The following is a 26,130-nucleotide window of genomic DNA, read 5'->3' as shown; positions in this document are numbered from 1 at the left end:
ATACGAACCATTTTCACATTATACAACGAACTTTAATTTCAACGTAAATTTTATAGTTGATCGTATTAAAAAAATAGTTGTCGAACTGGAATCTGATTAATTTCAGCAGCCACAGGTAAACTTGAACTACCTGTGGAAATGCGCGTAAACGGGTCTCCTGGCGATAGGCGACCAGTACCTACTCGTACGCTGTCACGGACGTAGAATTGGTTAGGCGAAATTCTACGAGATGGCAGCAGCAGCTTTTTCCAAATATCCAAACTAAGAACGAGCGGTGATTATGCACATAGGGAAAAGTTGCTCGATACGTTCGTTTCTACGGGATATCTAAAAATTCTTGAAATCGGTGAGGTGCGTGAGATATCGATAATCATCCAAATAAACGTTAGTTTATATTTTCAAACATATCTTTATTAACAAATTACGTATCTCCGACCATTTTACAAACTGTTATAAGTTCTATTTATTTAATTGTCCATATAACAATTTTACATCACTCGTTGGTTATAATTTACGACTAAATTCAATTAATACTGTTTAACGACTAATAAGTAAACGCTGAAAAACAACAGAAACAGTTTTTCATACTTTGGCTCAGATACATATAATTTATTATAAAATTTGTATTGTAAAACGAACGAAACAATTTTACAATGCAGAATGTTAGAACGTATTCCGGTAATTATTTACAAGCACTGCCGCCTGATCGATTTCGACAATTTTTTAATGTTACAGAAATCAACATATTAAACGGAAAAAGTAAAAAGTTGTTCGAAATAGGGGAGGCGGTGGTACTTTTATGTAATTACCCATGTTCGAATTGTAAAACTCCTGCTTGAGAATACTATAATCGATTATAGTTGGTCTTTGGGTTATCAACCGTGTTATCTATGGTCCTCACTGACTAATCAAAGGCAGTTAAGGCAAATAAAGGACGTTAACACAATCTGAAACGCTTCGTTTCAGGATAACCCCATAGAAGTAAGCTGCAACGAGCGTTGCACGAATACGTGTATAATATCCATGGTAGAAGTATTAACTCATTTATAAAAATATTATAATTGAACACGGAGTATTACATTTTTTATTTCGGAAATACATTGCGATATTTGCTTTATTATTGTTTATTACGGAACGCTAAAAATATTGACCTACGAAAATATTCGAAGCATCGTGTTAAGCTGCATTGTTTACAGTCTTTTTCAATCAGCCCGGCAACCTGTAGGAGAATAACTCGCAAATGAAACTAAAACAAGAATATTATACAAACTTTTGCTTCAAGTCTGTTACTTGTATACAAAGTTATAAGCGAATGACATATACATCTTGTAGGGAATTTTGCATTTTGAAACAAGAGTCTATCGAGTAATCGTTACCAACTGATATTAACTGCTTGCTACAACGAAGTATTTTAACAATTAGAATACAGGTTTAAGTAAATATAAAAGTACTTACTTAATTTTCGTATCCTGTGATGCAAAATTCTCTACAATCGTATTTTAAGCTGTGTTTGATATTCGCCTATAATCTTGTATAATAAATCGTAACAATGGAACTTTTCTTCTTATATTCATTTGTAGCTTATACTCCTGCAGTCCGTTCGGAAAGATTAAAAATATATGTATCTTGTATTACACGTATAGTAATGAACACAGTTCGCACTCTGTAGTATCGTACATCGTATAAATTTACTGATACAGTTATACTTTGTTGTTACAGTTATTAATGATGGAAATTGCGAGTTTGAATAAGAAAATGAGAAATGACGGAGATTTTGAAATGAATACTTCGAACCTATACTACACGCCGAATAAAAAATCACGACAAACATAGAATTTCAGAAAATATTTAATATAAAAAATAGATATTACGAATTAAAAGGTGTTGGAGTTATTGAAAGACCAGATACAGTATTTATCTTTTACTTTATGCTTTCTACGACTTTAGATTTTTGTGTTGCAATAGAAACTAATCCTGACTTTAGATTCATTCGATCTACGCTTCTACAGAGCAATACATGTTCTTTTAACTTTTTGGTTGTTCCATTTTCTTTACAAATTGTTTTCTTTTCTAAAATTTGGTTAGCTTTCGTTGCAGCGTAGAATATATCGCATAAAAAATATATTAATTTTAACAACAAAAAATTAATCTATTAAATTTCTTACAAATACATTTCATTTGGTTGTGAAAAATAGCTACTATATTTTAACTATATAAATAATATCTTTTTAAATTATTACGATAACGTTATAACGATTATTCTGAAAATATACAACAAAGTACTTTATATCTTGACAACGTAGTTTGATGGAAACAGCCCTTTCTGTCCTTTTAACCTACCGTACCACCAACCACCTTCGTCTGAAACGACAGATATACATTGAAAATTATAATATATACTCAAATTTCTTGCTACGTTTTAACAAGCTTGAAATTAACAAACAATCGAGTCACTATATTAATTATTTGAAGTCGAATATATGCATTAAACGTTATGAGGCGTACAACAGCGATAAATTTCATGTTCAAGCTTAATTTGCCTAATTAGAGTAAGAGTTAAACGACAAAATTGCTACGCAAAATCAATAAAAACCAATAAAACCACCATCAGATTTGTAAATGTGTCGCTTTTATAGCAATGAATAACAATAAATAGCAAAACAAAAAAGTTATTATCGTGTATTTCTATGATTCGATTATTTTTAAAGTGATTATCAAATTGGTTAAACTTACGTTCTTTAAGTATCTCAACAATGTCACCTTCTTTGAGTCCTATCTCATCGTGATCTTGAGGATTGTAATCGTACAAAGCTCTAGCTTTAGGTAACTTAGGCACTGCTGGCTTTTGCGGACGTGGTTTATTAGGCGGAACAACACGAGACTTGTTATCTTCAGTTTTATTTACTACTTGCCCAATAACTGTTTGCATCCCTTTGTTATGTTTTACGTCTGTAATATTATTCATGCGATCGTTGCTATCAATCGGCGGAAGTCGAAATCCTGGATGAGCAAGTGGTGTTTGTGGTGGCGGTGGTTCAGAAGGAGGCGGCGGAAATTTCAGTAAACCTGCTTAATTGTAAATAGTAATTTATTTATCAGAACTATTTCTATTATTGTGACACAGGATAGAAGAAATTTCATTGGGCAAACTAAATATCCTTTAGTATGTGAATAATATATGATCTGTGAAATTTTCAAGTAGAGCCGAATTAGTATCTGAGGTAGAAGCAGTAAAAAATGAGCCCGACAATTTTCATTGATTTTGTTAATATTTACTGCTAAAATATCAGAAATTGATGAAAAGAATGAGTTAACTCACCTCGGGGTACGTCGTTTGGATTGGTATACATGCCCATCAGAGGCACACCATTATTTTGTATCTTTCTCGGTTGCTTTGTTATCTGCTTTTTCTCTTTTGTTTCCGTGGATGTATGTAAAGTATTCGAAGGATTAACTGTTGATATCTTTTTCACAGGTAGTTGAAAAGTAGGTTCTCCGGATACGTTAGTATTCGGAGGTGATACATTATTCAGTTTACGATTCAAAATTTGATTTTGTTCTGTAATTACAGATCGAGTAGTTTTCTGCATTGATCTGTTTGGGTCTGATTGCAAATTAACTGCTGAAAAAGGATGACTATTTTTCAACGTGTTGTATTGTTGCTTCGTCGACGTCGTTGCTTTAGTAATATTTGGATCTAAAATGTAAGTGCTTACATCGTACGAGTACATTGACGAGTGCTTAATATAAAAACTATCGTATGTATTGTAAATAGAGAGAGACTTCATTTTTTAACCCTCCTGTTATTCGACCAAATGGTACTTTTCTATTGTTAATAAATTTTCCAAATTTGAGAATACTACATAAACAATTTCCATTTCCGATCAACCCCATCTGATACTATCAGTACCTGTATTATCGACTAACGATTACTTCTGTTAACTTACTAGTGGTGCACGGCAATCCTGGTCCAATCCAAACGTTTAGAATTTTTCCACTTGTTTTCAAAATTTCTTTGTTCCTATATTCCATTTGTATAAAATGTATTTCTCTTGTACCTCCACTTCCCCATCCTTCCTTTTTAACCTTATATTCTAAGCTATAAAAGTTAGAATGTATTAACATAACGTTACGTTACGTTACTTAATTTACCAAATCACTATTGTATGTTTGATGTATTAAAAATCTTACTTGTTACTAAATTTTATATTTAGAATATGACCAGTTTCCTCGACGTATCTCTTGCTAAGATTAATCAAAAATTCTGTTTTAAATACTAACTCTAATAAGCTATCGTAATCTTCTTTCACATGAACAATGAGAAAACCATCCTGTAATCAATACGTAAAAATAATCGATTGTCGATAATGATATAATAGTTGTAGTATTAACAGATGTGGTAATAATTATGGGTAATAAATGGGTTGGCGAAAGAATTGGTTCATTACCATCTCTACACTTTTCTCTACAGTGACAATGATGATTATGATCAAAACAGCAATATCAATGGCAATAGATAAAGAGTGAGTGAATAAGAAGTACTATCTAAAATAAACTCGTTACCTATTGGGATTTGAAAGACAAAGACAACGTAAAAGCAAGGATATCGATTCGCGTCTTTCCTTGTTTTTCATACATAAAATTTGGTAACTTGAAGTTAAAATATCTGGCAAACAAAATAAAAGATATTCTAAAATGTAATTGCATCCATCCGGCGAGTACCTTAAAATATAACATAATTCATCTAAGACGTTTGGAAATAAAACCAATTAACAGCTACTTTATATAAGCAATAGTTATTTTAGATGGTACTTCTAATTGACTCACTCTGCATAATTACTTACTTGAAGTTTACTTAATGATACATAACTAATCTGATTGAATGGTAATTTCCGTTTTATAATTTCTACCAATTTGCCTTTCTCTGGACCCTTCTTGATTTGCTCTTGACCGATAAGGTATAAGTATTTGTTGGTTAGAATAAAATTTATTCTACTCGTCTGCGAATCGTCATTAGATCGTTACACGTAGCTTATATTTGTTAATAGCTAGTTTTCGTAGATTTATATAAGTACCTTGAATCTCCTGTCATACTTTTTCACAACTTCAGCAAAAAAAATTTTCTCCCTTCTTCCAATTAAATTTAATATTTGAGGTTTGTCGTCCAATCCGATGTAATCGCCCATGAAATGTCTGTTTAAGCTAGCTCGTCTACGTTCTTTCCGACCAAACAACAAATCAGCTGCTTCTTGTCTTTCTTGTTCTTGCCTCTTTCGAGCAAAGTACTTTTTGAATGCTTTTTGAATTACTCTAGCGTACATGTTATATTTCCGATCTCTTGCTTCTTCTAACGTAAAAAGCTATTAAACAATAGTGACATTGATCATTTATATTGTAGATTTATATGAAACAATTTTTTCAGTATTTAGATTTCTACGGCAAAGGCTGTGTTTTTGTACCGACCAACCGATATTCCGTCTTTCACGCGAATTTCACTTCTTTCCGCTGTTTTACTTAAGATTCTTATCATTCTTCGAAACTATCACTTCTACTATTCTATCGAAACTATTCTATCGAAACTTACACTTTCGGGAGCTTTTATAAATAGTTTTGTTTTTCCAAGTTGATACTGCGATCGATTAATATCGAGGCTTTTTAATATCCATTCGACTCCCTGTTTTTCATTACCAGACCAACGTGGCCAGGTTTCTTTCGTGAGAATTCCATATCTTCGTAAAAATTTGGCGAACGGTCTTCTATATGCAAAACCAGCCCTACGTACTCTAATGTTTTCTTTTAGACCTAAATATTCCACCTAAATGACATAGAACATGAAAACAGAACATTAATCAGAGAAATATGTAATTGTCGTGCTTTGTGTTGTTTGAAAATGCTTAAATTTACTGCACATACATATACGTATATATATATATACCGTACTTAAAATATATATTTAAGCGTGAATAAAAAAGTTTATAGTTGCTGGATCCCAGATTCGAGGTTTCTACATAATTGTTAAATTAACTTATATCAAAAAACAAGTTACTGTATAAATATACAGTATATAAATATATATAAATATTTCCTTTTCTTTTCTTAAATAGGAATATGTAAAAAATGGTATGTCTTGATATTATTAAATTGAACATGCACAAACAAATAAAAACAAGAGTCTCGTTAACTTTATGAGAGAAAAGACATACTTGGTGCTTTATTCTAACCGAATCCCAATCTCGTGGTCTTTTTGTCTCATTTGGTTTAATGCATCTGATATAATGTGGTGTACATTTCATCAATTGATTGACCAATCGGCTTGCTTGATTTCTAATCTTGTTACCCGCAGTGGTGGGTCTGGATCTAAGCGTTTTTATTTTATTTGTTTGACTTTCTGGCGGATACAATTTCTGGATCAAAGAACTGCAAATTCACAACATATAAATATAGATATTTTACATACACCTGCCAGTAGATCAAGCTAAAATAAAACTAAATATAGGAGCGTAGGAATCTCCACGTTTACTTGACAGAAATTTAATAAGTAAACAGGTAAAAAGACAATAGCAATGACTTACTTCGTACTTGTTTGCATTAGTTCCACAAGGTCTAAAAAAAGTACATCGCGATTTTTATCGCAAAATCCATCAACCGAATACGAAACTATACCGGCATAATGCATAATAGTAAATCCGTCTTGCGTGCTTTGAAAATGTTCGTGTTTGTTAGATGCAATTGCAAGTTTCTGTAAATAAATGTAATAAAGTTTCTGTTAGTACAAAAATTCATTAATTGAATGAGAACTGAGAAAATAAATCATCCGACCCTTTATAATATTAATTATGTATCACTGAATTATGAAACGCATCGCGTTAATGTCATTTCTTATGTACCTGTAGAGGCACATGAGCTAGAGGACAATTTAGATCATGTTGTTGTTTTGCCTCGGAGTATCAATATTGTTAGGATACAAATAAGGTAATAATAAATAATCTCCGGGCAAAACAACATCGCTGCTACGTGCAACTGGCAAGCAAACTCGAATTCAAATTTTTCGGCTCTCCCCCGACCAGTATAAATAAACGAACGCGACCGTAACAGTTCAGTTATCAACCAGTTATCAGTCAGTCGTGCGAATCAATATGAGTTTTGATCAGTCAGTTATCTCAGCGATTTTATTAGCGATTTACACACGGTCTTTAGCGAATCCGCTAGTACCAGCGTCTTAGCGAACATAGTCTGTACTTATTTATTTATTAATTATTTTAAATACACTTGACGGTTTTCCATATCAAGTGATCACGTCGGGGTCACCAATGTGGAGGATGTGTGTGTGATTTGTTGGTTGTGTTTTAAATGACGGTTCTCAACTTCGAGTTATCTCGTCATTTAAAACACAACCAACAAACCATACACACATCCTCCACATACCATATTTATTAATTTGTATGGTATTTCCATTTGATAGCCGTTTAATCCATTCGACCCAAAACGTAGAATTATTGAAACAAGCGAAGAGAGTAGTAATGAACGTTGTAGCATGAGAAACGTGGATACAGCAATTGAACACCGTGTAACGTACGACTGAAAATTTATAAATTTGAAGGAAGGAACTGTAAATACAATAAATACTAAAGAAACGGAGAGATCGAGAGAGATTAATATACATCGCTAGACGATAAATAACGACGAATAAAGATACGCGAAGAAACGGTAAAACGTTCGAGGCGGATGCAATAATAACTCCGTGTGTTGATCCAGCGACTTGATTCGTTACGTTTATCAATTATACACGATTTGAGCCAGTCCACGCGACACTGTTGCGCTTGCGAATGGGTTAATCTCCTACAAAGGGAATTTGAATTAATGCCAGATTATTCAAACAATATACAACGAGTATTGTTCTTAATATCCGAATATATAACGAGTAATGACTCATTCGTATTACGATAAAACTGTTACTAATTTTTCAATTAGCAGTATTATCGCAAAGACTGTTTTGTATAAAATTAGTATACATGCATGTATGAACTGCTTGGATTTTACCTTTTGCAAGTCTGCATCGGCGCCAGCGCTACCACCGTGAAGAGTAGCGCATACATCGTCAAGTACTAAGAAGAGACCTGGTGGACGTTTACCTTCCAAAAGCTCGACGACAACCGCATTATTAAAATACTCTATCGGAGTCCATTGTATATTTTCCGATACATATTCTTCCTGAAATTTATCACTGATTTAACTATTTTCAAAAGCAACTCTTCAAAAGTTCAAATTCGTCGAACAGTGTTATTTTTGCGCCTGTTAGTTGTAACAGCGGTCTCTTGCCGCTTTCATATAGCTCTCCCATTAAATTCTATCGAGTAAATTCTGTTACATATTATATGGCTTCGGATAGCTTTCATCGGTGTTTCAGCTCACTTACTAATTCACACTTAGAATTGGCGAGTAGCTACTTTTTACAAATGGCGATATATTATTATTCGATGAGACACATACAGATAGCGAAGAATATAAATTTGCTAGTATTGCAAAAAATGCATCAACGATTGTATGTAGTCGAGCGAAACGCGTATCACGGGCTTAAAATGTTCATTAGATTTCACTTAACGTCCAAAATACAAATCTCCTATAATGTAGCACAGAAACTAGAAAATTTAATGAGATTAAAGAGGATTAAAGAGAATTTTATACGCCATTTTAAAGACACAGTGGCGGCATTCGACCACTCGAATCGATCGATATCTCTACGGTTCTTTCGCCGAATATTCGGAAGAATGCATACGCGGCAACCTTCGCGGACTTTTAATAAACGCGCGCGTAGTGACAACAAAGAAAAGAATCGGTTTGCTTTCGAACCAAAAGATTTATTCTGCCCCGAGCTGCGTAAGGTTAAGCGTCATCGCGAAGTAAACACAATTAGAGAAACGGGTTATTGATTCTTGATAGTTCAGTGTTAATCGTTATTTGTTATTAATTGTTAAGAGTTTAATAAACGTTATTGTTGAAAATCAAGAGTATTGTTTGTGGGCACCTTCACCGACGATTACCTCAACACAAATAACGTTGATGTGTAACGTCAACAAATATCTACAACCGACTCAAGAAACCTGAACCGCCTTGCACACGACACCAACACCCAAAACAAAGGACTATATGAATTCGGCACGTAGGCAGAAGATAAACAAACATCTAGAAGGGCTGGGTCTTGATCGAGGCTTCAGTCTTTCGGTAACAGTCTAGTCGTAAACTTGTACTCTTATTATAGAATAAAGGTAAAGGTTTCCTGTCATTTTTTACGTGACAATATATTGGGCGATTGTAATTAGGAATTAAATAAGTCAAAATGCTTTTCTCTTATTACGTATTAAAACCTTTCCGTGCTCGCAATTGACGATAATTTCTCCTTATACCTATTTTTCTGTTATGTCGTTGAATAGCGATTGAGGAAACTATAGTTTATGTAATAAATTACATAAATACGATTCCTGAACCGGATTAGGGGTCTGCGTTACCAATTAATGATCGTACAAAATTGAATGGTTGGATCATGGATCATGGATCGCGTTGAATCGTCGATATTCGATCGTCAGAAACCTTTCGAACACTTTCACTTTGATTTGGGACTTGTCCCGAAGAGGGGACAGGCAGCTTTACAACGTTTAGGCTATGCAGAATTATCGCTTTAGTAGTTCTAACAATATCATTGCGTTATACGCGTTATAACATTATTGGAAGAAGAGGAAATTGAAGTTTCCATCGATGCGAGCGAGAGCGACAAAATTGCCACGCGATCTCTCGCACGTCTACGCTTTACGAATGCTGAAAACTTTCGTTCGAAAGGAATTTACCATCGAATCTCGACAATTTACGGTAACAAGATTATGATCGAATCATTCGTGAGACGATGGGTACGGGAATTCAATACGAGTAGAGAAACTGTATGTGATCGTAAACGTGGTAATTTGAGACAGCAAACTGAAATATTCGAGTAAATAATAACGAGCAATATGAATAAACAATGCCATTAAATGTCTAAAATGTAGAACCTGTTATCGATATCCTTGCTATGTTGCCACTATTTATGCAGCGATGGTCAAGTGGCTCAAGATGAATAAGGGCGCGAACTTATAGCACGCAAATATACCTAAAAACGATCTTCTCAATTTTTTAACACGTTGACTGCTACGCGTGTTTTCACTGAAATCTCCGTCAGGCCACGTACAGGTTAGGTACATCGATCGATATTTTATGTGAGTAAATAATTTTTTTAATAAACCATTTTCGTATTACTTTTATAACAATTCAATAATTTTATTATTTCCTCTAGAATATCTTTCCAAATACCTACGACAATCCTTCGCAAGTAGTCAAATAAGTTTGCTGTCACCCGAATACGGATGTCGTGACAATCAACGTGATAATAAGACGACTGCGAGTCAAGGAAAAGTAAATAGCCTATGTTCTAATCCGGCATCTCAACGATTCTTATGCCAATTTTCAAGCGACTCGGTTCGATACTTGAGACACGATCGAGGGATTATGTGAACTTGCGGCGGAAATGTACAATGCATACAATTACTCGTTTCTGGGCAAATGGCCAAGAAGGGAAAAAAGCAAGAAAGAGAAAGAAGGGACTAGAAGAGGTGAGAAATGGAGGGACACAGAAGGAAGAAAGAGAAGAATGACAGTAGACCAAATTATGGAAGATAGGAGAAAGAGAGAAGCAGAAGAGGGGGGGGGGAAGGATAAGGGAATCAAAATATAACAAACACTATAGAAAAATCGCCAAAGAAGAGTTACCAAAATACTTAGAAGGGAGGATGAAGTGGAAGGACAGAAAAATATTAGCGAGATTCAGATGTGGAAACGAGACCAAAGCAAGGGAGTACTGGAAAGAAGAGGGAGAAAAAAGATGCAGGCTATGTAAAAGGAAAGAAGAAGACCTGATACGTGTAATAGAAGAATGCGAAATAACGGGAGGACCAAGGGACACAGAAAAGATACTAAACGAGACTGGAGAAGGACTAACAGAACTAAAAACAATAATAGAGAAGAGAAGGGCAATACAAGACGGGGAGGAACGACAATAAGGAAGCACAGCAAGGAGGCAAAATCCTAAAAGTTGCCATAGTTTTTAGAGACAGATTATATAATGGAGTGCAATATAATAGAATGGATAAGAGGGGAGGTAGATATATTTATAAGAAAAGAGATATATAAGATATATAAAGAGATAAAGATATATAAGATTGATAGAATGTAAAAGCGTAATAGGTAAACGAGATGTAAAACCGAAAGCTCATCCAAAGCCGAAAGGCACGGACTAAGTAATAATAAATAAATAATAATAAATAATACAATTACTCGTTTCACATTACCATAGGTGTTAAATAGGGTGATGGTTGTATCGTAAAAATATCGTAAAAGTATATTACGTTAAAACGAGTATTATTTTTTGCACGACCTTCGTACTATGGAGAACACTGTATTTTCGATATTTTATACACTTTTGCATGGAACACGCGCTCTGTGTATTTTTGCGCTTTTAAATTTTTCATAGAAATTGCCAGTCTATTTATAATTTGTATTAATTTCATAAATTTATCGTAGTAGTTTTATGTAGTAATAAGGTAATAACCAACAACAATGAGGAGAACGTTGGCTGATGGTTACAAATGTTATCCAGATTGCCATCGAGATTGCAAGTTGACTTTTCTTTTTTAACGAAATGTACATTTCTTTGTACAATGTTCGATGCACTTTTTAATTCTCTACGAAAAGGTATCAAAGTACACGCGTGATAAAATGATTATTTTGAAAGATATCCTAACTTTAATCTCGTACAGTTTATTCTATCTTTCATGCACCGAATTATTCAATTAACATTGGAATATCTTTTAAACTGTATATTTTTAGATACAAGTACCTCAATACCTTTTTGTAGAGAATAAAAAACTGTATCGAATGGCGTATAAGAAAGTACATGGTTCCATTTAAAAGAGCAAAGATCATTTTGAGATTTAGATTTCGAGAACTCTTCCACTTAGACATATCTGGTGGTCATGGTAAGGCGTCCTCCTTGAAATGGAACAAGTTTAATTCGCGCATTATATCTAATCTCCTAAAAGACAGTAGGTTATTCGAAAAAGCGTTTTAAATAAACTTGAGCGGATTAAAACAAAACCCTGTATATGCACGATAGCATAGTCAAAATTTTGTTCACAAATATTCGCTATATCGTGTGGAGGACATTGTACGAAACAGATGAAGATTGGAAATAAAATAACGTTATTTCAAGACGATCTATGAAAGGATACTCAAAGTTGAATCCTCAACGAATCATTTTAACCAATTTCTTAGCTTTGAATGGCAGGATTTCCTGTGACATCTTCTGCACCGTCGAAAATAAAACCGTTCTGTCGTTACAGTGCAACTGTATACTTCTACCAAGAGATTTCCATGGATAAGGAAACCGTTAGCCACCTCGTTTTAAAACTGATGAAATCTAATGAACTCCTTTAAATGTAATCGTTTCGTGCAAAAGAACCCTGGCACAGGCGATTAAATGAATAATTACACGTACATCACCGTTACATATTTCTAAACCTTTATGTTATATATGTTTATACATATTTATTGTTTTATCATCAATGTAGTATTATATAATAATAAATAGTATTATTAATAAGCATGGTACAGTTAAGTAAGAAAAGTATAATTAATAATAAACAGAATTTATTCGTTTGAAAAAGCAATTATACTGAACAAAAATCATTATTATACTTGTAGATTAGCGACTATAAGTTTGAACGATAAATCGATCTTCTTAAAGGAAACTTTCTTGGACATGAAAAGAGACTAACAACTTGACGGTGCTCTTTGAGATCATCAAATTAGGGATACAAAGAGAAGAGAACCTATTTGCGAATATCGAAAAATTTCGTTGCCAGAATGATCAATTGAAAAGTTATGTAGTTGATTAAACGGAAAGAATAAGCATAAATTAACCATCTGTTAATAGTAATTTTTTGTAATAATATTATTAATACAGATAATTTTCTATTTGAAAATTCGCGTGAAAATTGTAACCGGAAGTGGAAAGGAAGTTGCGGTATAAGAATTAGAAGATTATAAAATATTTAGAAAATAACACTCTTCCATTATCCTGGATCGAATCAACGTTATGATATATTAAAACCTTGCCATTCTGTGGAAATATGAGGTATACAGTACGCTAATTGTTATAGGGACGATCGTAGTGGAAATCAATAAAAAGAAACTGAAAATCAAAGAAAGGACGAAGGAGAAAGTAACGAATAGAATGAAAAAGAGATAGGGAGGAGAAAGAGGGAAAGAGAGAAAGAGGAAAAGAGAGAGGGCGACGTTTCACTTAGCTATTTCATTACCTTCGCTCGATCCGTGGCCGCAGTGCAAACAGAGCCATCATCTGTGTAACGCGTATTCGATCGTACAGGACCGTTTCGAATTTCCATCGTTAAGATTCACGTGCAAATCATGACCGATAAATTGTCCGATGAATACAGAATGCTAGAAAATGCGAAATCCAGTGACATTTAGTTATCACAAGTGATTCATTATTTCCAAGTTTATACAAGTTTGTAGTTTTAATTTGTTGTAACGAAATAACGCTTGATGTCGGTCATCTTTTATTGGTGTAAAGTGCACCAGTTTTTAGATAGCTGCGAACAACCGCAGCTACTACACCCGCAACATTGACTGATCCAAATAGATCGTATTCGCGTTGACCTATTTCAACATTCTACTTCAGGTACGCGCAAAGCACTTTTACCAAGCGAAATCTTTTATCAATATCATCAATGACTACCGTTAGATACGTCCGTGTTTATTGCCAATTTTATTGACACTTTCTACTGACTAAATAATATATCATCCCTTTTATGCATAAACCACGAGCGTGTAAATTTTCTCCTTTCTAACGAAGGTAAACGTTATATTTACTATATAGATTCGTAGATTTGCTAGGTAAATTAAAAAGATGCGTGTTGTAACAAACATAGTGTAATAACGTAACGATTGTGCTTTACATCTGATTCGTTATTTTTCGGAATTATCTCTGTGGTTTGGTGCAAAATGTATCAATGATATTGTAGTACTCATAAAATTGAGATATTAACGCTTAAAGATATGTTTACAAATTCGTGTTTAAATAAATTCGGAATTTCACAAGCGTTTCTGCCGTTTTTACTTTCTTTTTCAATACAAGAAGATAAAATTTATATCGACTTTGCTATTTTCCGCAGAAAGTTTATTTTATGAAAAATATCGACATTCGCATGTACAAATCCCATTATCGTCGCTTGAACATAGAATTTCAATTTGTAGTATTTTATACAAAATATAGAATCGCTTACAGACTCAACGTCGGATCCAACCGACTTTTGCAAAAATATGACATTAGCACTTGTTACGCGAAACCACCGATCCAATTTCTTTACCTTCAATCGTTAACTTCTACAGGATGGTTGGTAACTGGTGGTACAAGCGGAAAGGGGGTGATTCTACGCGAAAAAAGAAGTCGAAAATGTAGAATAAAAATTTTCCGTTTGAGGCTTTGTTTTCGAGAAAATCGACTTTGAATTTTCGGTCGGTACGCGTGCACTTTATCAAGTCTCGTTATAACGGATCTCACTGTAGATCGTTGTCTCGATTGACGTTTTTTTTTTTTATTCTATAAATTTTTATTCTATATTTTTTATTCTATATTTTCGACTTCTTTTTTCGCGTAGAATCACCCCCTTTGCCGCTTGTACCACCAGTTACCAACCACCCTGTATATTGGGAAATGCAATCTGTCTCGTATGATTTTTCCAAAGTCAGAAAAATTATAAAGTTGTTATTGAAATAGGAAGCGCAAACGATTATCGCGACTTTAGATGGTAGCGTGCTGAAACAAGTTTTTACATATTGTCTTTGTTCTTGTTTATAGTTTTGCCTGATTGCCTATGCACTGTTTTAAAACTTGCGATAAGCAAAAGCAGTAATTTATGCATTGTAATATCGTTGAGAATAAAACGAATAATATCAAAATTTGCGTAAAAAAACAAGAAACGAAACGTACAACGTTCCAAGTTCTAATCTGGCGCCAGTACGAAATACGAAGAAATACGATCCAATGGATTTTTGTGAAATTTAACGATGGTATTTTAATTAGTTTTATAATTAATCTTCCTCTTTAATCAATTCTTGACGAGATCGGAGAACACATAGGACAAATGTATCAACAATTATCTTTCTTTTACGATTCAAATATTTTATTTAGCGTGCAATAGAAAAATACATTCATCGAAAACAAGATTTCAGATGTCAAATTGTATTCTATATTTTCCTCTTATTTTCATATTTAGAACATCGACTATCGATTATCTATCCCTGTATAGACGTCAACTATGGAAATTCACCTATTTGAAACTTGATTTTCTCGAAAATGACATGTCCAATGGAACTTTATTATTTTCGATTTTCCTCTTATTTCGAGAGGTACTATTTTTGAAATTTCTCCGACCTCCACTTTTGTCACGAATTACAGACTACCCTGTGTATCTTCTATTAAAAATTGCGCAAGTTTGTATTTTGGAATGAACAATGTTTCGTAATATTTCGAGATAATACTTCGGATTTTTCGAGCGGTGCAACGATCGCGCTGCCACTGTTCGCGACTCCCATTGTCATCAACCGCGTTACATTCTGGAATTCTTCCTTCATTTCCTTTACACAAATACACCAGATTTATATTTAAGAATAAATTTCTTAGTATCGATTATTTGTAGCATCTAACTTTCCATGGGAAAGTCTCCAATAAACTCTTTCGTGTTTCATCTTTCAATTCGTAACATCTTGAATTTATTTTTTAACGTAGCAATCGTTTTAACGCGATTATCTGACAGAATAATTTATACCAAACGTATTCCATGATATTTACCTCTCTGTTGACTATCTGTGTCGAGTGCAAGGTGTTATGTAAAAACATTAGGAAAATTGTATACAGGGTGGTTGGTAACTGGAGGTTTTAAATTCCGCGTTTTTAAATTGCGATGTAAGAGATTTCCAACATATTGTTTCCTTTTGCTTTTCTTCCTTTTTGATAGAAAGTCACGGTATCACAGTTTAATGCAAAGTAACAGTGCACAGAAATAAACATAGCTCGTAATGTAGCGTTGCAATATCTTTGTGCGTTCAATTATAATAAATCTACCTTCATATACATTTCAAATTAATATAGATTTCCGCTCATAAATGTGTGGACATTTTAATAGGTTCACATAAAATCAATAATAAACAGAATACGTGAAAAAAGGAAGCAGATGTACTGGTTAACCAATAGAAAATCTAAATTAAGCATAATGAATAAACTAAATATATACAAAAGAATAATGAAACCAATCTGGACATACGGAGTCCCACTATGGGGGACGGCAGCAATGAGCCACATAAATAAAATAGAGACAGAGCAAGCAAAAATTTTAAGGACAATAGTTAACGCTCCATGGTACGTCAGAAATGAAGACTTACGAAAAGATTTAAAAATTCCAACAGTCAAAGAGGAAATCGCTAGATATGCAAAAAAGTATAAAGAAAGACTTGCAACACACCCAAACCAGCTGGTTGCTGAAACGAATAAAACCATAATAGAAAGAAGACTGAAGAAGAAGCATCCCGCAGACCTCACTGGGGGGAACCCCGCTGGGGGTAACCATCCACATGTTATATTATTATACCACTAAGCTATAATATTTTACCAAATGTCCTACTGGACAAATTGTAGAACTTAAATAAATAACTAAAAAAAAATTTTAATCCGTTTGCATTATCAGTACATGTAATTAAAATATGTAACGACCGGAGGAATTAATGAGAAAATAACGAAGAAAACCGATATTTATTGTTTTACGAAATATAAACTGATTCTTATCTTATCAACTTATTCATGACATGGTAAAATTAAACATTTTCCGGATTCATCGCGGTGTTAATCGGTTTTAATCATTGCCAGATTTCATCACGAGAATCGATCTATCCCTTTGGAAGAACCTTCCCTATCTTGTTCATAGCTTAACGATCGAACAAACCGAGGATGATGAAATTAAATAATAAAACCTAGCCCTGGTGTTTGACGCAGGCACCGATCTTTTTGCGTGTCACGATGACTCCAACGAAGATCAACACCACCTTGCGTCTTTCTATTCATCATTTTCTAAATAATTCACATTCTGTGAAAAGTAAGCAAGCGTCTGTATACTTTCGATACGCAGTGTACTCAACACGCATATACCTGCACATAAAATCAACCTATCGAATCGAAAAGTTACAATACCAATCGTTCGAAAGAAAGGTAATTTCTTAAAGTACGCAGCGACAATAAGCGTTGCATGCGCGGACTAATAACGATGATCGATTAAAATGAAAGTTAAAAGTAGTACAAAGTACGGTATACCGAAAATGAAACTTGCAAGCGAACGAATGCGGGTATAACTGCCGATAGAAACTTGAATCGTTTGACAGACCGACTCCACGTGGACTCTTACGTTCACCGAGTATAACCGAGTACGTTCACCAGGGCAACGAATGCACTTGCACTTTTTAAGAGAACCTGTTTCCACTTTAACACGAACCTACATCGAAAGAACCACACCCACTGACAAGTCGGACCATAGATCTCTTTGGAAAGGAGGACCTTTCCGTTATTCTGCTAGGCGAACAGTAAGACACGATTACCGCGAGATTATTGCGCGATATTTTCCTCGATGTTAAACGGCACTTTGTAACAAAGAGTTAAAAAAAGGAAGATTTATTCCATGCACAAACCTATTAGTTTTTTAGACTCGAAACTTTCACGATGATTAGATGGTATATTTGTGATTATTTGAATCTCGTGTTTTCGTTTTCGTATGCTGCATTTTCTTCCGATTTTTTATCATTCGGTGATTCCAGTTCGCTTTTTCAGGACAGACCTACTTATTGTTTGTTAATTGGGCGTTTAATTAATCTATCGTATACTTCCTGTACGATATTTATTCCTTTAGTATTTTAATTAGTTGTAAATAAAAGTCTACTTAAAAGTTCATTTATGTCCTATATAATTAACAATTAGCAATTTTAATAGCATAAACCATAAAAAACGGTTATAATATGCCAATTTATGATTGGGGATATTATTTACTTGAATTATTATAGTTTTAATATTAGCGTTAACAGCTCTAACGCTAACTTGTACATCGAATGTTTCTCAGAATTATTGAAAGTAATACATGGAGAATCTTTATCTTTTATACAAAATTATACAAATTTTTATTCCAAGCAAAAAGCAACTCGTTTTTGATAAGCATTGGAGAGAAAATTTGTTAACTATGGACGAAATGGAGATGTAAATAAATGAAATAATATAAACGAATGAAAAACATATTCGAATTATGTGCTATAGTTATTATTTAGAATATCTTTTCTAATAACTATATCACAATTGGACTGCAGATTTTTTACAGAAAGTTTGCAAGTGAAAAATTACACAGAATGTACGTAACATGAGAAGAATATACAGGGTGGTTGGTAACTGGTGGTACAAGCGAAAAGGGGGCGATTCTACGCGAAAAAAGAAGTCGAAAATATAGAATAAAAATTTTTCGTTTGAGGCTTTGTTTTCGAGAAAATCGACTTTGAATTTTGGCTCGGTACGCCTCCACTTTATCACGTCTCGTTATAACGGATCTCACTGTAGATCGTTGACTCGATGGAAAAATTTAAAAAAAGAAAAAAAAATTAAAAAAAAATGTTTATTCTACATTTTCGACTTCTTTTTTTCTTTCTTTTTTTCTTTCCGCTTGTACCACCAGATATACAACAACAACCAAGATATACAACCAAGATATACAACAGAATATAGTGCTTTCTATAATACTTGTGAGATAAAACAATTTAAAGAAATAAAAGATATGAATTTGTTTAAATCCTCGGTTTGATTATAATATAAAAACGAAACAAAGATATGTGTAAAAATATTATAATACAACAAACTCGAAGTAATAGTAGATTCTCAACCTTCTGCTCTATTCTTGGTTCGAGGTAAGTGGATTGTTTAAAAGAATCGAACCACTATCTTCCACAGCCGCATGATAAAACCTAAGAACTCGATGTTTATTAGAACGAATCATCGTATCTAAGGGAGATTGTAATTCCATATTCGCATAACATGCGACTTACAGAAACAAGACGAGCTCTATAAGACGCTATTTTACTTAGCTGAACGTTCGTACTTGGGAAAAGGAGAAAGCTAGGTCGATTCTTTGCAATTTGAAAAATATATTTATCTAATTTCGTAAATTCTGGTTCGGATCAATTTCTTGTCTTGAAGTCTTGAGATGAAGATTCAAGATCGAGAAAAATTATAAATCATTTTTCCAAGTTTGTGTACTTCTTATAAAAATAAGAAAAAGTAAAAATAAAAATGTTCATACTGTCTTTTCATTCGAAGAAAACGATTAACTGACTCTAGCATTTGTTTCTTCTTATATTCTTAGAAATAATACGATCAATGCAAGAAACCGACTGCGCGACTTTGCAAAAGTTGCATATTCTTCGAACAAAAATTTAACATAACAGTTCGATATTTTAAATAGTTCACATTTTAAGTTGAATTACGAAAGATAAGATATATTAAAGAGATTTAAAAGGATTATAAGTAGCAAGTATTTTGGAAGAAAAATCGCTGTAAAATATAAAATTTTAACTCTGATCTACTTAAATCGATTCTCCTGTTAAATATAGTTTTGAGCTCTCTTGTTCGATTATGACAACTATATTATATTACTTCAGTATACGTATGGCTTACGTAAGTGAAACAAGAGAAATTGTATCATTCTGTTCCTTAAGGTTGCTCTTGCGAACAGGTAAAACTTTCACTGCGCGTTTATTGTAACACGCTCCTACATACTGTCTCGTGTGAGTGACCAGGTGCACTAACGTTCTCCTCTTTTTCGTCTCTTATAATTGTAGCGAAAGTGGACAATATATGCAATAAACAGAAATCGCCATATATCTATATATCTATAGAATATCTAGGTATATTATAATATTGGGCATGTTTTGCCATTAAGTACACTGTATATATGGAAATATGTTATAGTTCAGATATAATAATATACATAATGAGTTATGGTAACTCGAGGTACAGATAACATGGCAATGTAAGACTTAGTATGTAGGTTACTAAAATTATGCTGCAAACACTGCAATGTATATTTATATCATACGTGTATATAGGTAACATGTTAAAGAGCGAACGAAATTCTAGTGAACGTGTGTTTATGTAATCAAAGAAGATGTACTGACTTTTAACCCTCGCTACGATAAATAATACATATAAAAGTTCTTTTCTCGTTAATTACTTTCAATAAATGTATACACATAGTTAACTTGAACATAGTAACATATTTGTACAACAAAGTAATTAAGAAGTAAACTATTCAGAGAAAAATGACCTTATGCTTTCCTTTTCTAAGATTGACGAAGCATTTTAAAATATAAAATGGCATTGCAGAATGTTAGCAGCGGTAAATTACTACACGGCAACGGTGCTCCTTGCACTTATACAGCGATCATTCTCGGCAATGGTTCTTCCAAGGCCACCTTCTTCACCAAATTATATCCAACACTTTGATCAAAAAGGAAATGACCAAAGATTCTACGGGGGAAAATCTTTACCAAGTTTCTCACACAGTTCTGAGATGGAAAGAGCTAATAATGCTAATACCAACGATTACAGGTATTAATTATGTATTTACCATTTCTATTATAACTTCCTATAATTTTTACTTTTCTTCTGTTCTGCATAAATACTCTCACTTTCTCTTCCTTCCTTTCTCCCACAGTCACATCTCCATGTCAAGTGATAATAAAGAGTTTCGGATAAAACAACTTCCGCTTACAAAAGCATATCTCAAATAATAAGAATTAAGAATCGAATAAATTTTTTTAACAAAAGTACAGTTGACGTATTTGCCATTCTTCGGATTTCGACTGCGTTTTCGATAGCACAACGATTTAGACGTTATAATAATCATAGACATAAGAAGTACAGATGGGGGATGCTGTGCAGAGGAAATGAGCCCCGTTGAATCATCAGATAAAGATAATCGAAGAGGTTGCTCTTTGCTTTTCTACCTATTAGAAACAAATATCTCTTAGGAAGAAAAAGAGAGGCCACATTAAATATCTCTATCTATCTTCTATTCAACAAGGACCACGCTCTCCGTTAGGCACACACGCTCTGAAATTACTTACGTACTTAAGTACTTTTTAGAACTAATCGTTACAATTTTACTGCACAATTTCATCTAAAGAATCCAGAATTATCTCCTTTTTAACGCTAGAATTTTCACCGTTGTGGTGGAAGTGAGCAATTTGTAATTTTTTATAGAAATTTTGTAGATAGATAACGATGCATTTCGAGGGATTTCCATGATTTCTTATAAAATATAATATCTAAATGGACGAAAGATTATTTTTCTCCTTACGTTATATACTTTTCCATACATATATCTTCCATCTTGATACAAGTTCTCTAATATAAGTTTTACACTTTAGACATCGATAGATCTAGTTTTAAATAATATCCCATTTCATCTTAGTATAAAACAGATAGTATAAACCCATAATTCTATAAGTCTATATATACACCAGCCTTAGATATGGTCTGCTTCTGGCGTGACAGTTGAATGCACGGTATTTGATTATAGCATGTGATGTATCTTATGTTCGTTTAATTCTATTCATTCAATTATCGTATACGTCATTATACATATCTATATTATTAGTAAAATGTTAGTATGATCTGTGGCTAAAGCAGGACTGGCTTAAGAGGGTCCAATATACAAGACTGCGTAAGAAGTAAATCTAAAGATAGGAGAAGTTGTATGAAAATTGTATACTTAAGATTCTGGATCTTTTACACGTTGTGTAATTAAACCAGTGTTTACCAAGTACTTTCATAATCAATGTACTATCAACATGGTCTACATGTTCTTCTCTTTCACCAATTTTGCCTCGTTTAGGTCTCCTGAAACTGTATGTATCTTTATAACTGTATATATATTATCTGATGTTAGCTCAGGTTCAAAGTAAGGCCCACTGTCCATGAAATGTCACTCCGTAGACGCGTTGATGCTAACGGTACACTTCCATGCAGCGACCATTGTGAAGTAATGTAAAGCAATGTGCACCGTTTTCCTCATAACGACTGACGTTAACATCGTGAGCCATACGTTGCAGCCATAAACGAATGTAGCGATACAGGATGAGAGCGACTTGCTCGTCCCTCGACATTTTAATAACGGGACGAAATGTATCTTATTCATACGCTTCGCAGACTGAGCGTCGATGTAAATGCATCGTCGCGTCTAGTAGGCTACGCTTACGCTTCTACGAAACGACGTGACGCTTCCTGGATAGCAGGCCTTAAAGTAAAACGAAAGAAATTTTGTCATTAATTTTGCCAATTTCAGAAAAAGAGTGCTTCCGATTCTTCGTGTCTCATAAGAGGAAGATACATACAATATATATGCGGACTATGTGCCATTGGTGGTTTCCATTGAAATCATCGACATAGACTTCACCGATACCAGCTTCGACCGGTAGTACAAGGGAATAAGAGAGGATTTTTACTTATGTAGCTTTATTGCTGTAGCTAACGATGGTTCAAAGGTGCTACCTCGAACCTAACGCAAGCTATGGATTTGATATTGATTTGTGTTGAAATTACGCTCAAACTAAAGGTAAATTAATTGAAATCGAACCAAAATTTATTTAATTGCTATCCAGCTTGTACCTTGTAACGGGTTTGGGTCAGTTCTCTTAATTCGTTGATTATCTGCAGCAACAACCCTACATAGGTAAAATGTCTCTTTTATTTGCCCGTGTCAGGTAATACCGCCAGTCAGGTAACGCTGTTGTCAGTTAAAGTTATCGTCGGCGAAGACGGTGAAGACAGAGTCGGTGATTTCAATGGTATCCATATGTCCATGCTGAATACACTTCGTTCGACACTTTTCTAGATCTTTTCTTTCATACGCGTAGACCTAATAAAAGAGAAAGCAGAATAAAATACTGTTTAATTAATTATGTTCTATCCTGATTTATTCTCTTTCTATCCGATTCCTCCTCTACTTTGTCGTTATGAATTATGGATTTTGTTATTTTAATGCTCGTCAATTTATACAATTTTGTTTGTACAATTTATACTTGACTTTTAGTATGCTGCATTCCGACCTTCATCGTGTTGTCAATTTTAAAATTAGTCACATCCTTGGCAAACTTTGATACGGAGGGAAAATGGTGAAAAATTATGAAACAGAAAGAATTATGGATTAAAGTTAAAAGGATCGTCACGATTTTACGTCCTCGTAACGCGAGAATTAAAAACCATTGAAAGTAAATGAAGATTGTCATATAAGTCATACGAAATAAAAATCGATCATGGTTAATACATTTACAATTTATTTGAACCGTATTTGAATCGTGTTAACGAATTTGTGACAAAGAAAATTAATTAATGACAAAGGAAAGAAATTAGGCATATTAGATGTATATTATCGTTTGTAGACAGGAGATTTCGATCGTGTTTTAATAGTACGTTACACTTTGTACCGATATTTCGTGAACATTGCTTCGAAATATTTATATCCTTGATTCCGTTATTTGTTAATGACGCACGTAGCAGCATTTTGTTTCACCTTTGAAAATGTATTTTATGAAAACTGATGCCTAATACTATCTTTCATATCTGCGTTCACAAATATTAGAAAATCACGAACAGAGTTAAAGAAAAGCTATTTTTCTTTTTCAGTCTTGTAGAAATTGAACTTCAAAGTCCAGACGAAATGGACGCGTCCAGCCTTCAAAATATCATACACGCGATGCTGAAACAATCTGAAGAAGCTCGCAACGAGAGTTATCCAAATCCAGAAGTGGTACCTCGCTCAATTTTTGGCGTGAGAGATGTTGGCTTAAGTGCGAACTTCAAAGCAAACGCGGTTAACGAGGGCAGACACGTCTTAGCAGATCCGTCGAAATTTCAAAGTTTCGATGAGAAGCTTTATTACTTAAAGAATAGCAGACCAAAGGTTTATGTAAACGTACGAGGCCATAGCGGTTCTTTTCGCAAAGGCGTAACATCTAGAACGACTACTGTTCACGATCCTATAGAATTTCTTAGAGTGACACCTCCTCTGCAAAGGCAAACTGACTGGACATCTCATCGCAATAAAATAATTCGACCGTTAAAAAAAATTGACCATCAAGCTAATACGAAACGTGAATATGGTAAAAATGTTTCGAAAAAGAAAGCTAAGAAACTTAATAGACTAACTATAGTTTACGGTTTAGATAATCTCTCCACTACTGAGAGCTCTATGGTGACTTCCAGCGAGTTACCGAAACAGATACCAGCACCACCGTCCAAATTTCCAAGTAGAATATTAATGGCACAGACCACGCCTGTTCAAAGATATGCTTTGAAAAGAACGAATATATTGCCAGAATATAGTTTCTCAAACGTTTGATGCTATTTCAAATACGCAAACAATTTTTTTTACAAGGTAAACAAAAGAAAAATCAATTTGCGAAAAATGTGGACAGATAGTGGAAATAGATATCGATAAAGTTTCGATAAATATGGTTTGTTTATACAAAAGTGTAAATATTAATTTCAATTACATACTCGATAATCTACATACTGTAAGGATATGTAATAAATAAAACTTATAGAGTACTGGTACTTGTTCGATAACTTCATCGATAACTGCTTCCACTATGTTCACTTATTTTTGTCCCCGTCTGTATCTCATTCGAAACCACCGAATACTCGACGATACTTTGAAAGTTTGCCAACAATGATCATTTTTCTATACCAAATAGGAATACAGAAAGATCTTACGTGCGTGTTTTATAGGATCATTGTGAAAGATAACGTTTTCAGGAGATTTAATAACTTGCATGTTCACTTGCAGAAAGTGACAGAATTTAATTTGTAAATACATAAACTTGCTGCCTAGAGTGAAACTGAAGAAAATAATTTCTATAGAAAATGTTGAAGAAAATGTTACAACTTACAAAATAACGTATCTAAATAAAATTGTTGAAAGTATGTTGCCAGATAGAGATATCTATAATTTCGTTTCAAAATTTATAAATATACACTCAAGTTTGTATACTTATTTAAAGGATTTCTTATCTTTAATCTTAAGTTGTACATTATATAATTTCTTTAGAAGCATTACAAGCATACTTTCCTTAACATAAGTTTATGGATGATTTTATTTATACATTACAATCAGATGTACACTTTATATAAAATGTCAAAAAATCTAGTTTTTAATCAAGAACAGACTCGAAACGTTAAATAAATCAACTGAAAGGTTGATCTATAGATCTCTGAATTAATCGATTTCTGATCTATCTTGATCTATTTTTGTAACTATGTATACTATGTACATCACGTAAAACTATATTCGTACTCTAAAAATTTCATATTTCAAAATATACTATCTCTTATCTGCTGCAACAATGACATAAATATATATGTATACAATGTGCAACTGTGCAACCTTTTGTTAAAACTGACGTACGTATGAACCGGTCACAGACCAAATTGGTTAACTCAATTTCCAGAAATTTTTGAAATGTTAGTACCAGAGCACTTGATTCGTGCTTATCTTATATAGTTTCAATTTTCTCTGTCTTAATTTTGTGGAGTTAACTGGTTTGGCAAATAAGCGGCTCCTAATCTGCCATCGATCTTTCCTTCCAAGTTATGGATTATATGAAAAAATTATTTTGTAATATATGTACAAGCACCGATGATTATGTATTTAATCTTAATTTAATTTTATCTATTTAATTTTAGGTCAAGTTTTTTAAGTCCCTTAATATTAAGTCCTTTTTTGATAAATTATATCTACAATTTATTAATTCCGTAAAAAAAATGATAACCGTTCGATCGAAGCACATTATGTTCAGTTATATAGTCGTAGAACACATCGACTAAATATCCATATTCTTATGAACAATAATGTACAATATGTACTATTTGTATATTTATAAATAAAA

The 26,130-nt window shown here is 33.5% G+C and overlaps 2 protein-coding genes and 1 long non-coding RNA gene across 7 annotated transcripts in view; 2 read left to right on the top strand and 1 right to left on the bottom strand.

The window, feature by feature from the left end:
* Window positions 1–1,832: 1,832 nt before the first annotated feature.
* LOC138178776 (unconventional myosin-Ie) overlaps window positions 1,833–26,130 on the bottom strand; it is a 37,723-nt gene continuing 13,425 nt past the window's right edge. For 4 of the 5 annotated variants that reach the window (XM_069111001.1, XM_069111002.1, XM_069110999.1 and 1 more), the window contains exons 11-21: window positions 8,041–8,211; window positions 6,573–6,739; window positions 6,204–6,417; window positions 5,585–5,815; window positions 5,076–5,360; window positions 4,845–5,000; window positions 4,192–4,331; window positions 3,948–4,099; window positions 3,320–3,697; window positions 2,734–3,069; window positions 1,833–2,361 (exon numbers count right to left, since the gene is read on the bottom strand). In XM_069111001.1, coding sequence (XP_068967102.1) covers window positions 2,285–2,361; window positions 2,734–3,069; window positions 3,320–3,697; window positions 3,948–4,099; window positions 4,192–4,331; window positions 4,845–5,000; window positions 5,076–5,360; window positions 5,585–5,815; window positions 6,204–6,417; window positions 6,573–6,739; window positions 8,041–8,211 — 2,307 coding nt within the window. In that variant the 3' untranslated portion in view covers window positions 1,833–2,284. The remainder of the gene's footprint in view (window positions 2,362–2,733; window positions 3,070–3,319; window positions 3,698–3,947; window positions 4,100–4,191; window positions 4,332–4,844; window positions 5,001–5,075; window positions 5,361–5,584; window positions 5,816–6,203; window positions 6,418–6,572; window positions 6,740–8,040; window positions 8,212–26,130) is intronic. The other variant, XM_069111000.1, reaches the window with a different exon arrangement.
* LOC138178790 (uncharacterized) lies at window positions 10,749–12,104 on the top strand. The gene is made up of 2 exons (XR_011172804.1): window positions 10,749–11,736; window positions 11,776–12,104. It is a non-coding gene; the product is annotated as an uncharacterized LOC138178790 (long non-coding RNA).
* Window positions 19,236–25,949, top strand: LOC138178783 (uncharacterized). Its single transcript, XM_069111026.1, has 2 exons — window positions 19,236–20,791; window positions 23,870–25,949. The coding sequence occupies exons 1-2, from the start codon at window positions 20,568–20,570 to the stop codon at window positions 24,582–24,584; spliced, it is 939 nt and encodes a 312-aa protein (XP_068967127.1). The 5' UTR covers window positions 19,236–20,567; the 3' UTR covers window positions 24,585–25,949.

Source organism: Bombus flavifrons, chromosome 4, assembly GCF_040668555.2.
Source record: "Bombus flavifrons isolate JBK064 chromosome 4, iyBomFlav1_principal, whole genome shotgun sequence".
Classification (NCBI taxonomy): domain Eukaryota; kingdom Metazoa; phylum Arthropoda; class Insecta; order Hymenoptera; family Apidae; genus Bombus; species Bombus flavifrons.
Note: the sequence above shows the minus strand (reverse complement) of the source record. Positions and strands in the feature narration are given on the sequence as shown.